At 33.8% G+C, this 13,087-nt stretch overlaps 1 protein-coding gene across 1 annotated transcript; it reads right to left on the reverse strand.

The window, feature by feature from the left end:
• Positions 1-9,584: 9,584 nt before the first annotated feature.
• LOC136270631 (nuclear apoptosis-inducing factor 1-like) lies at positions 9,585-10,999 on the reverse strand. The gene is made up of 3 exons (XM_066068899.1): positions 10,881-10,999; positions 10,040-10,208; positions 9,585-9,662 (listed from the first exon to the last, which is right to left on the reverse strand). The coding sequence occupies exons 1-3, from the start codon at positions 10,997-10,999 to the stop codon at positions 9,585-9,587; spliced, it is 366 nt and encodes a 121-aa protein (XP_065924971.1).
• Positions 11,000-13,087: the final 2,088 nt, after the last annotated feature.

A 13,087-nucleotide genomic window follows, 5' to 3' on the forward strand; every position in this document is an offset into this window, starting at 1 on the left:
CACTTGGGATCATGACCTACATACCATCTTAAATGCCTTGAACAAAGAAACAATAATATAATATGTACATGATATATGATTCAATTTAAGAGCCCAGATATAGATCAATCATCTGTTTTGTAATACTTCCTATGTATATATACATGTACATGTATTAGTTTGTGTTTTTTTCTATACTATTCATGTTCATGACTGTAGTATGGCTTAGTCTTATTTTAAATTACATTAAAAAATTGTCAAATATATGACTTGGAACCCCCACTCCCAAACAAACTCAAATATAAACTGTTCTCTCTCTCCCCCCCCCCCCCCCCCCCTTCCTTGTCGAATAATCTATTAAAATCAAAATATAATTTGGGTGTCTAAAAACTTTTATAAACTGGTAAAAAATGTTATTCTTAAAAAAAATTACATTACACCTTGCATAATTGACAAATGATCTATTGAGATACGATCAGAGGTCATATTTCTACCTTGGGATCAATAAGTAGTATTCATTGACAAGTTAAAATTAATTAATAACAATAAATGATTCAAATTATAAATGTTTATACTCCACATTCACCCCCCCCCCCCCCCCCCCAATCTAACCTGCTTATAAAGATTCAGTCTTACATGTGTACAGTAGCAAATTTTAAATCATTTCTTGATTGCTTTTTCTCTCGTGATTCACATTAACATTTTGGAAATTGCTTAATTCAATTTTTAAGATTTATAAACAAAATGTTATATGCATCACTGCCATGGTGTATTCACCTATTTGGGGCAATTGTAAAGTCTCCTAAACAAAGCAGTGACATCATTAGGCTAGGAATTACCCACATGGATCAAACACTACTGTATAACATATGAATAGATAAATACATTATTATTTCATTTCTAGTTCTAAAATGTCAGGGTGTCTCCAAGGGGGCATAATCTTACAATACAATTTTAAGCGCAATGACACAAAGAGCAAAAATAAATTAAACGGTTTAGGGATGAGGATCTCAGATCTCAGAAGTTAACAAAATATACAGTGTATCATATCATTTCCTATTTCATAAAGGCGGGGGGGGGGGGGGGGGGGGGGGGGGGGGTTAAAGACAACACCTGGGGGTCATTAATGTACTTTACACCAGTTGATGCATCATAATGACTTTAGAAGATATTTTGTATTTTCCTGTTTCGTGGGGTCAGAACAGTCCCATAAGGTCATGACCTACATTGTATTTGATGCATTATAATACATTAAGAAAGAAATACTCCTTCCTTCCTATTATTACTCATATAAAAAATATAAGTGTCTACACTTACTTACATATGAAATACACAAATTTAATAAGAAATTGTTTATACAGGGTCAATATGGGGTCAACTCAACAGTGCATGCAGTCTGACAAATGAAAAAAATAACTTTTGCAACTAAAATGACAGAAACTTTACAAATGCGATAGGATAGGTAACGATGATAAGCTTATTTAAATATTAAAAGATGATGATACAGTATGCTGTCAAAGGGAGATTACATATAGAAAGTGAAAGTAGAACTTATATACATGTGTATGTATGCTGGCAGGAATCCCATGCTGGCATCTTATTATATTGTGCTACTGCTACTACATGTATTATGCTTACCTAAATTGGTCAACATCATAATGATAATCCAATTAAAACACAATAATGAATTCCTTTAGCTGATCTTAACTACCGTAATCCTTTTCTGCATACGGAAAACACAGACATGTATGTATGGGTGTTGCTAAAACGCGGAACGGAAAACGGAACGGAATGGAAAATATCATCACGTTTATCCCTTTAAAAGGGTATAGACTGGCCAGAAACGATTTACTTTGTATCTTTTATTTATATCTAATGAATGATTATCAACATGTTGCTATCTTATTAATATTCATATGAATGTCTATCAATTATAGCATTGTATTCATTCGGCTTTAGTTGAGTACGAAACGGAAAAATCAAATGTATACGAATTGTGAAACATTAACATGATTAAACGAGCAAATTAGCTATAACTTTTTACTTATTTCTCTTATATGGTATTGCTGGCATATTAGCTTAACGTACGCAGTTAGTGAAAGCGTTTTATGCGTGTTTTGAGTATTTTTATATTATTTTCAAATATGATGTACATGTATATATACTTACATCAAAATTGAATTTTCGGTGTTCTAGACGATCTTTTATCATACAGACGATACAGTATCATTGAGATGGAAGAAAAAAACTGTAGGACTGACGACATTAAAAAATTAAAATACAGTAAACATTAAAATACCCGGTAATTTGTGAAACTAGTAATTTGTGAAACTAGTATTTTTAGCAATGCAATTTTGTTTACGTTTGCATTACAAAGCATGCAGTTGTTTATTCCAGCAGCTATATACATATGATCCGAATAGAGAGCTCTAGACGTTGCCTGGTTTGATTTTCCGATTATATATTGGGACTATAGTCTGTCGATCCCAAAATATTCATGCAGCACATTTGGACGATTTATAATGGAAAATGTTGACATCTTTTCTCCATTTGGAAGTCACTCAGAAGACCTTGCACAATTTTTCAACACCATCATCCGGGTCTGTTAAAATGCAAAACCCCGTAGACTTCTTTATTTTTAGCCGTGTATTTATACCAGCTGATAAGCTAGAGAGGACGTTTTAAAGAAAGAATAATGAGAATGTTTTAATGCTTCTAAAAGAGAATCGCTTGAACCCTGAGGTATATATAAATATACAGCAAAAAGTGAATCGAGGATATTTTGGGACAGAATATAGTGGTCAATGCATGTACTGTTAATTTTGAGGAAATAAATATTCTTGAATAAATAATCTAATATTGCTAATCTTTCAAAAAAAATTAAAAAGGTACATAAAGTATATCGTTTTAGCATACTTAACAAATCTATGAGGTAAATAACATTAGATAAGATTTTCCGTTTTCCTTCCGTTCCGTTTTCCGTTCCGCGTTTTAGCAACACCCATGTATGTATACACGTGAACCCATCTAATCGAAGAGCTGGGTAAAACTAGTACCCGCTAATGAGACATGCAAACCTGTGTTGTGTACGTAACTTCAGACAAAGATCAGTCATTTGTAACATGCATGTATTTTTATGACCTATTCTTCAAATCCACTTGCACTATTTTATTAGGTAAATAACAGCTTTAAGGTGGTGCAGGACACCTGCATATTGTGATGTACATGTATACTTCCTATTGAGATAAACAATAAAGTATGTTGACTATTGATTAAATATTTACCCCCCAAATAATGTTACCTAACATTGAAGCGCAATGGGTTAGAGCGTTTGCATGTCTGTAAGAGCATTGGGGTCCAAGGTGTATTTTTGGTAAATTACGAATTTTCATGGGGAGGGGGGGGGGGGGTCTGGACCCCTCACTCCCACCCCTTCTCTAAATCTGTGCACACGATGATGTTCATGTAGGCACACAGAAGCAAATCTAAAACCGGCAACCGCCACGGGGAGGGGGCATAATTTAATTTTTAATTTTGTTTGTAATAATTATATAGACCATTATACTTCATATGACATAAAATGTTAAGATTATTGATTAACTGAAAATTCACTGCAAACAGTTCTACCCCAAATTGCACATAAAGTGCTGCTCATGTCACGATGTGTATTATCATATGGGCAGGGATCTCATCCTTCAGTTATGAAAATTATAATTTTTAAATGTATTACCGGAGTTTGCATGTAGCCTTCATTTTTAATTAAACTGGTATAAAACAGTGTTATTTAGGGGCAAACACATGGTGCGGGTATTACTGTCTAATGACAGCATCTAGTTTTTTTTTATTTTTACATTTACAATGCAGAAAAAAAGACAATAAACCCAACCTTTGCAGTTAATGAACATAGCCATGCAAAGCTCTTTGATGGATAAAACCTTGAATAATCTAAGTCATGACAGCAGTAATAAGTTATTCTCCTTCATTATTAATCACTTACTCCTATGGTATAATAATGCAACTCCATATCTTAGAAGACTGATCATGTAGAACAGACAGACAGAGAGATGGACAGAGTGCTTCCAAAAAGATCCCCCTTCATATGTGGGGGTATAACTACTGTAACCATTCATAGTGATGAAACAACATGATCAATGATAGCGAAGTATCATGGCAGCTTATAATCTTACCCTAAGTGACAATAAATGGCTGTATCATAAGGCAACTTGGTTTTTGGGACATCTGAAGGGAAGACCTGACTTCACTGGTGTCCACCCCATCTTTAATTCCAGATATGGCTGACTGAGGAATCAACTGCAATATCTAAAATTTTCATGGAATTGAAAGCACATATTTCCTTACTATAGTCTGACAATTTACAATTCATTCCATAAAGAAACATACGTAATCACAGATTACAAAGCTCACCGAGACGAGACATCACCCTTATGAGACTTCACCTTTACGAGACCACCTTTATCATATTAAATGAAAATCATACTTTATGATCTTGGATATTCATTGATTCTGTTGTGACACAATCCATCTGTTAAAAAATTGTATAATAATCATATGTTCATATGTTAATCAATACAATAATATAAAATTAAATATTGCATCCTATCATATTTACAACATATATCATATAATACAATAAAATACCATAATAAACAATGATGAGATATGATATTGTAACGTATGATATGACATTGTATTGTGTTATATGTTATTGTATTTGATCACATAATACAATATCATAATATATAAAACAATATATAGAGAATAATACATACCCTTTTCCATATCACTGCTTGTATCAGCCCGAGACTCCAATATCAGCCCGAGGGCCGAAGGCCCGAGGGTTAATATTGGTCGAGGGCTGATACAAGCTGTGATATGGAAAAGGGTATCTATTATTATATTTATAACATACTTAGTAATAAATTTAAAATGAAAACCCATCAACTTGAACAAATTGATTATTCATATCATTTGGACATGTACCGTATTTCACGGAATTTTGGTCGATACGGTTTATTGGGCGAAGGAGGCCGTTTTTAGCCATAATATAAAAAAAAGTATAAATAGGTCGACTTCGAAGAATTGGTCGAAAAATTACCGCTAGTTCTAATGAATAAATGGTTTAAACCAATAACGTTATCATATAGTAGCCTTTAATCTTATTTCACAGTTTTAAACAAAAGGGAAATAAAATGTATTTCTTGAAAACATCGTAAGAAAATGTCTGAAATTGCGTCAAAATTTTCAAACCAAATAATTCAGTACAGCCGGTTTTAATTTAAGATCGTTTTTTATTACTTCCCTGCCATGTGTACAAACTGGTGTTAACCGGGGGATAGTTACCTAGCCTGGAGGCATGACTACGGTAGCACATGCCACCCTGTGTCTCTATGTGACTTTTTACTGTGTATATACACACGAGTCAACCTCTGATCTTATTGAAGCCTGCAGGCATGAGTAGCACGTGCCGAGAGTTCAACTGTGTATAAACAAAGTCAGCGCTACCCAGACTGATTTCAGAGACGCCTGGCTAAAATTTCATCGAAAGTTTTATGTTGAATATACAGAAAAAAACTTGTTCATGTATTCTATTATGAAAACAAATTGGTTTTTTTTTTATTTCTACCCGACGATATTTCCCCCCGTAATTACCCTTTGTACGGTTCTCATTTTACTTTTACCACGCGAAATCGATTTCCTGTTTATCGTAAGCACACGATCAAAATGCATGACAGCATTTAATGATTCAGTCAGTGATCTAAGTAAGAAATGTAAGAAGAAATAAATCTATTTACATTTAATTTTGTTTAAATGATAAATTACTACAGTATATTGATTAAAATCCATACGATTTTTACACAGAAATTCAAGCAGTATTATAGTAAACACTCATGATTTTATTGGAGGGTTGCATAAATTTTTGCAAAATTCCAACCAAAAAAAAAAAAAAAACATAAATTGGGCGAAGCATTGAATAGGGCGAGGTCCACATGTCAGGGGAAAAAAGTATCGACCTAAATTCCGTGAAATACGGTACATGTATTTAATAAAAATATGAGTTCTTGTTTTAACAAACATGAAGCTACAGAACGGAATTTCATCAGGCTTTACAAAGTTGACTGCTTTAAAACATTTGCTAGCATTTGAAGTTTTCAACTGCACTTAAAAATGTCGACTGTAACTGAAAATGTTTTATTTTTCGTCTGTAAACATGCAAAAATGCCGAAGCGAAAAAAGGCAGAGGAGTTCCGCAAGGGATGTGATACGGATCCGTATCAGCCCTGGAGGGCTGATAACCTGTATCAGCCCCGGAGGCCGATACAGATTTTGTGATGTCATCTGTATCACATGTGCAAAAAACCTGTATTTATTACTAAGTATGTAATAAAGTATTATATTACAATATCATATTACATAATACATCATAACATTGAAAGATATGATATTATATTGTATAAAATAGTATGATATTGTATGATACTGTATCATTTTTGATACATAATATGATATTGTATCATATGATACAATATAATTTTATACAACATTGTATCATATCAAATGATACAATACTATGTGATAAAGTAAAATATTGTTATACAATATTATATTATACATATTGTGTCATATGATACAATAATATATTTTAGAATATCATACAATACAATTTCATGTGATGTGATAATATATCACAATATTTACATTCACCTTCTTTCCTCCTATTAATAGGATTGATAGATTTGAGTGATATTTACGCACAACACAGAAGACCCAATCACTAAATCTGGTGTGTATGAATACATACAGTCTTCCTTCAGAGCATGACCAACTCTCCTCCCGACTTCAAACCGGATCACGCCCTGATATCATACCTGGGCTGATTAATATTTCATGGATGTAAATATTTTTTAAAGATAAAAATGAATTCAATTGATTAATTTCTTAGAATACCGAAAATAAATTTGGTATATTAAACACCAGATAAATAAAATTGTATTATTAGAATTAAAAACGCTGTGCACTATATTTGTCAGCATAATTCAGCTGTTCCAATGGCTCTTCTGTTCATTGTGCATTGCTTGTTGAATAATGTCGAGATTTTTTAAAATAAATCATATTTGCAGAAAGAGAAAAAATGTTAAAAAACGTAAATATAAGCATTGAATCATTATTTTTTAAAAGATGTGGTCTCATAACTGCAACGGTGTGTGCAAACAAATTTTCATAACGCGCTAGCGCGCGTTATTCAATTTGTATGCACACACCGTTGCAGTTATGAGACCACATTTTTCAAAAATAATGATTTAATGCTTAATTATAAACCAATATCATATTATACAATATCGTATGGTACGATATTATATAATATTACAGTATCATATTATACAATTTCATGTGATATTATATAAATAGTGCCTGTTTGGGAGGGTAACAGTTGAAATTGACACCCCGAGAAAACCATTGTCAACCGACGCGAAGCGGAGGTTGACAATGGTTTTCGAGGGGTGTCAATTTCAACTGTTATCCTCCCAAACAGGCACTATTTATTTTGTTATACTGAATGTCTTAATTTTTAAGAAAATTTTACTGCTTTTATATAGGAATAACGTGAATTCTACAGCGAACCGTACGCGCATAATTTTCGCGCATGTAACATTTTTTAATGTTACCTGTTGCTAAGTGCATTACTAACGCTGAGGGTAATAGAAAATATTATTAACTGCGTCTTAACCAATCAGATTTCAGTATTTAACATGAAAGTATAACAAAATTCTATATTACAGAAACTAATATCATATTATATATTAATATCATATGATACAATATTATAGAATATACAATATTGCATCATAGGATACAATATTATATTTTGCAATATCGTATGTAATAGTATCATGTGATTAAATAATAAATTAATAATACAATATAATATTAAACAATATTGTTTCATAATATACAATACTATACATAACGATATCATGATACAATATCATAACATAAAACATCAAAAACATTGATACAATATTATATCGTATCATATAACTTTTTATAATTTTACATATGATATTATATTGTATCATATTAAACAATATTGTTTCATACCATACAATACTATATCATAGGAATCATGTTATATCATTTATCAACAAACACATCTATCTATCGAGCAGGTTTGAGTGGGGTAGGAGATTTCTTTAGCATCCTTGATAATGGAGATCAGGCTCCGTATCTGAAGCAACCTCTGCGTTTCATTTATAATAAAGTTAAATCAACTATGCTAGCTATCATCTATAAAACATGTCACCTGTTCCAAAATAACTAAACCTAATCCTGACCAGCATCCAAAACCTATGGCTCAGATTCAGCATTCAAGCCTGTCAGGTGCATCAGTATACATACAGTGCTGCTATCGTGAAAGTTGACAAAAGTATCCTATCCTATCCTATATCCTGTATCCTGCATCCTATCCTGCAAATAAGCTCTATCCTATCCTATCCTATCCCATACCTTCAAAATATAGGAATGCAAGTTAAATGAAACGAAATTTAAAAATTAAATGATTTTATCAATTAATGTAGTACTCAAAATGAATAATTAAATCCTAAAACCGATTATTCTTCGAGCGGGATAACTTACTTACCTGTGCTACGGTAAAATTAAATCGTACGCGGGATGGACACAATAACGTAAACAAACAGGTAAGCGATTTGATTTTTGATTTTATTATATTTATGCATAAAAACCAGATAAATAACTTCGATGCACTTATTGAGGAACGTTTAGTCATATATATTTATCAAATTATTTTCTTATCACATAAATCTGAGCGTAAATATCATTATTCGAGCGGTTCGTTCGGCGATAAATGAAACATGATCTGGAAATAATTAGTTCCCTAAATTAGGAAGTTTATATCGTTTATAGTTAAACCACTCGGAGTTATTTTTTAAATATACATTCTTAAGCATTTATAGCTCGCTAACATTTATTAATTCCATATGTTCAGGTTAATATCGGACAGAAATATGCGTCCCTGATATTGGGCATCGAAGAATTTATATGAAATGTGAAGCAATGTCTGTTTATAAATTCAAGCTTTTATTACTTTGCAGACTTTAAATGAAGTGAATACAGAAATCTATTTCTGACGTTGTCAGATGTTGCATCGAATTTTCGCAGTAAATCCGTACTTGCGTACGAATTGACAAAGATGTAGCGCTGACATGTTAGCGCGCATCAAAGTTATGCACCGCATTCATGATATAATAATTATTCTTATATGGTTTAACTTGTAAAACGTCTTAAAACGTCTTAAATTGACATTGAAAATACATTGTTAAGCCAATTTTCGTTTCGCAAAATAACTCTCAAATTTATACTTGAATCTGATTGGCTACAGGATGCAGGATAGGATAGGATAGGATAGGATAGAACTTAACTTTTATATTACTATCATGTATTGTGCATCCTGCATCCTATCCTATCCTATCTTTGTCAACTTTCAGGATAGCAGCACTGTAAGACGCATCTCCATGCAAGTTTGGTGAAGTTCAGACCAGTAATAACTAAGATATCATCATCAGAGGGCACTAGCAATTTAAACCTTCACCTTCTCCAGCATCCGCAATCTTTGGCTCAGATTCAACATCCATGCCTGTCAGGTGCATCTGTATCATAAGACACACCATCCATTCAAGATGACTTTGTCTCTGTGAGCTAAAAAGATGTTAAAAATAAAGCATCTTGTCAGAAGCATTTGAAAAAAAATCATATTGTCAGTTATACCCACAAAATAATACCATTTGGGCTTTTGTATGCTAAATCAATGGACCAGTACACACAATAACAGCTTGTCTTTGTATGTAACACCATGGATATCTTGAAGTTTATCATTTCACTGTTACGGACCTACTTTAATTTCCTTGTAAGGATCACATGTAACAAATTAACATATGAATACAACAGTATGAAATACTTCTTGAAGGTTTGGCATGCCTTTTAACACTGTAAAGATTGAAATAGAATAATGGCATGTTCAACAAACTTTCTCCTCCCAAGGCTTCAACATGGGGAGCTGTGAAGGCCCTCCTGCAGTTTGCGTCAAGTTTTTCCTCCGTTGAGCTTCCTTCTTCTTGACAACAGACTGCATGTCTTGCCACTTTTTTAAAACTTCCATGACCCCTCTTGTGCACTGCAGACTTACGATGATTACTCTGCATATGTGCACAAGTGCATATGAAAAGAGCACAAACAATCAGTGTACTGGTACAAGTATTTAGATTAGAAGGTGTTAAAGTATCATGGGAATAAGTATCAATTGAAATTTCTAAACTCGAAAATTAACAATAATCAGAGAGTAATGATAGCCATCAATCTCTACCTGCTTTTATTCTGACCAATACTTGTGAAGAGGAACATTTCTAACTGAAGACTGAAGAGGTACTTTCCCCAATTCACAACACAAATGCATGTAAATAGTCTACCAATTTTTAGCCACTTACAATAGGCTTGCAAATTAGAAATATCTACAGCTGATCTAAACATATGAACTTCATGATTTCATAATTATAATGTAATATGTATGTGACCACTGTCATTTTCTTTTTATGAAACCTATAATTATTCAGAAATACAATGTGTACTGTATATGTGTTTATTGTCAGTTGATCTTCTGAATTGTGATTACAATAACTGTTAAATTCAAAAATCCGCAATGCACAAATCCATTAAAAAAAACTCAATAATAAATAATCAAATATGGTCTTATTAATGAAAAATCCATAAATGATGGCTAACACATTACTACATAAACAGTAAAATGATATTTTTGATCTAGATAGTAATCATGATTATCTTCATGATCTCCATTTATAAAATCGACCAACTTCTCTGTCACCGACTCCCATGCCATCGTCTTCATGTTGTTAGTCAGACACGGTGAGAACTTTCCATACAAAATCTTGTAGTTAGTTCCCACCGCGTCCACTAATACTTCCACCTCCATATCGCTAAAATTCGCCTTTCTCTGCTTCTTCGCATCCATCTTTCTTTAGTTTTAAACTGGCAGACGATAAACAAAAAAATTTGCGCACTTCTTATCAAGTGAAACTAATTATTGCGCATGTGTACGAATAAATCGTACACCTAAGAATTCATAACCTACGTCTACGTCTAAGAGTAGCTTAGTAAATACCATTTTACGTATTCGTAATTCAATCTTAAGTCATTCGTAACTTTAATTTTACGTCTTCGTCTACGAACTTTAGTAAATATGGGTCCAGCCTTACATCAGAGGGTATGCATGGTATGCTTCTTGGCGCAAACATCAAACCAGCATCAGCAATCAACATTCATCAGATCTGCAACAAAGTAGACAAAATCATCACTGATGTGAAGAAAAACAGCATGAAGAATATAAGGCAGGACATTCAAATTAAAAATGTGAACTTGCCAATACACCTATAAGAGTGGAAGGAGATGGTATAACAATGCCACCTTCAGTGCGATCATGAAAATACCATTCCAAGCTGCCACACAAATGACATACATTTTACAGAGAAGAAGAATGTTGTGGCAGTGTTTTGTGGCAATAAACTGTGCAAGAAAGGCACCCATCTTAGAGTAAAGGAAAAGTAAGTTACATGCCCAGGACATAAAGACCGCACTGCAACCATTCCTCCAGAGACCACCATTGGAGACGAAAAGAGATGAGCTGCAGAATGCATCAGTGAGCTGCACAGTGATGACCGTCCATTTGTCATTTCCCATTTCACCAGTGATGAAGATAGTGCTGCTGCTTCCAATGCATCTGAAAAGCAAGGGCATATGATTGAAAACCTCAAAGACCTCAAAGACCTGCGCCATTTCTTTGACTCTCAAAGAAAACAGACTGTTAAGGCTCCATTTAGCAGTGACATGTTTCCTGGAAGAACAAAAGCTATGAGAGAACCCATGCAGAGAAGTGTTGTTCTGGACCTAAAGCTTAGATGCAGGACGGAGTACGAAAACTCTAAAATCACTACTCCGGAGACTTACCTTTGAAGAAACTGGCCATGTCAACTGCTGTCGGTTCCATCATCAGCTGCTACCAAAGACAGTCCGGAAAGTCCTGCCAACTTCATTCCTTTTCCTGTCGCGGACTGAAAAACAGCAAGTGGTACTCTTCAGTGTTGCCTCGTGACTTTGAATTGAGCATGACAGAAGAAGACAGATGCTTGTTGAATATCACACTTGCACACAAAAATCAGGATCTGTGAACAGGGCATACTTTAATTAAAATCAAATCCAAAATGTATTACTAGTAGTAGAAATTTGAAAGTAGAATACATAAAGTTGTGCACTCACTCAACCAGGGTCATGGACATTCAACATTAGAACTTTGTGAATCTGTAGGGGCACCTGTTGTAAAAAGAAGTAGAGTAGTCCATCATCTAAAACAACAGAAAATTACTTTAAATGAAACTTAGTAAAATATTAAAATATAAATTTCAAAGAAAATTCTACAGATCTAAAAGATATCAGCTCTACAATAAAAAGTCTAAAGACACTAAAGTAAATCCCCGACAGATCCAAAATTAAACAGGAAGTAGCCAAGTGTGGAAAGGGGGGGGGGGGGGGGGGGGGGGAGGGGGGGGGGGGGGGGGGGGGGGGGGGAAGGTCGTCATGCGTAGGTGGGTAGAGGTGTATGTACAAAGGGTTCTCGGAAATTATTGAGACAACTCAAATAGACCCTTTCTAAATGATGAATTTTGGTGAAAATTGGCATAAACATTGAAGAACCCTCAACAAGTAATATTAAAAGAATATTTAATAGTTTGTTTAGTTAAACAGGTCAGTGGTCGGGGTATCCGGCGCAGGTATGAACTTGGAGATTAAAAAACCTGAACATCTACTTTCTAAGTTACCGCAGACTTACAGCTCATGATAAATGAAGTCAAATTAAATATGTTCATTTTGCTACTTTCTGCAACTATTTTTTGATCGTTTCATTTATGTTTGAGTTGAAATACAGATATACAGTGGGGCCTCAGATATCCGGACGCCAGATAACCGGACGCTTCAGTTTACGGACGATTTTATTTCGGAACAGATT

This window comes from Magallana gigas, chromosome 8 (genome assembly GCF_963853765.1).
Source record: "Magallana gigas chromosome 8, xbMagGiga1.1, whole genome shotgun sequence".
Classification (NCBI taxonomy): Eukaryota; Metazoa; Mollusca; class Bivalvia; order Ostreida; family Ostreidae; genus Magallana; species Magallana gigas.

Bases quoted from the DNA above. Each gene is read 5' to 3' on its own strand.
- LOC136270631 (XM_066068899.1), bottom strand. From the start codon at position 10,999: ATGGAGGTGGAAGTATTAGTGGACGCGGTGGGAACTAACTACAAGATT. The intron at 10,209-10,880 runs GTTGGTCGATTT...GCACATATGCAG, and splicing joins TGGGAGTCGGTGACAGAGAA to AGTAATCATCGTAAGTCTGC. The intron at 9,663-10,039 runs GTTTGTTGAACA...CTTATGATACAG, and splicing joins TGAAGCCTTGGGAGGAGAAA to ATGCACCTGACAGGCATGGA.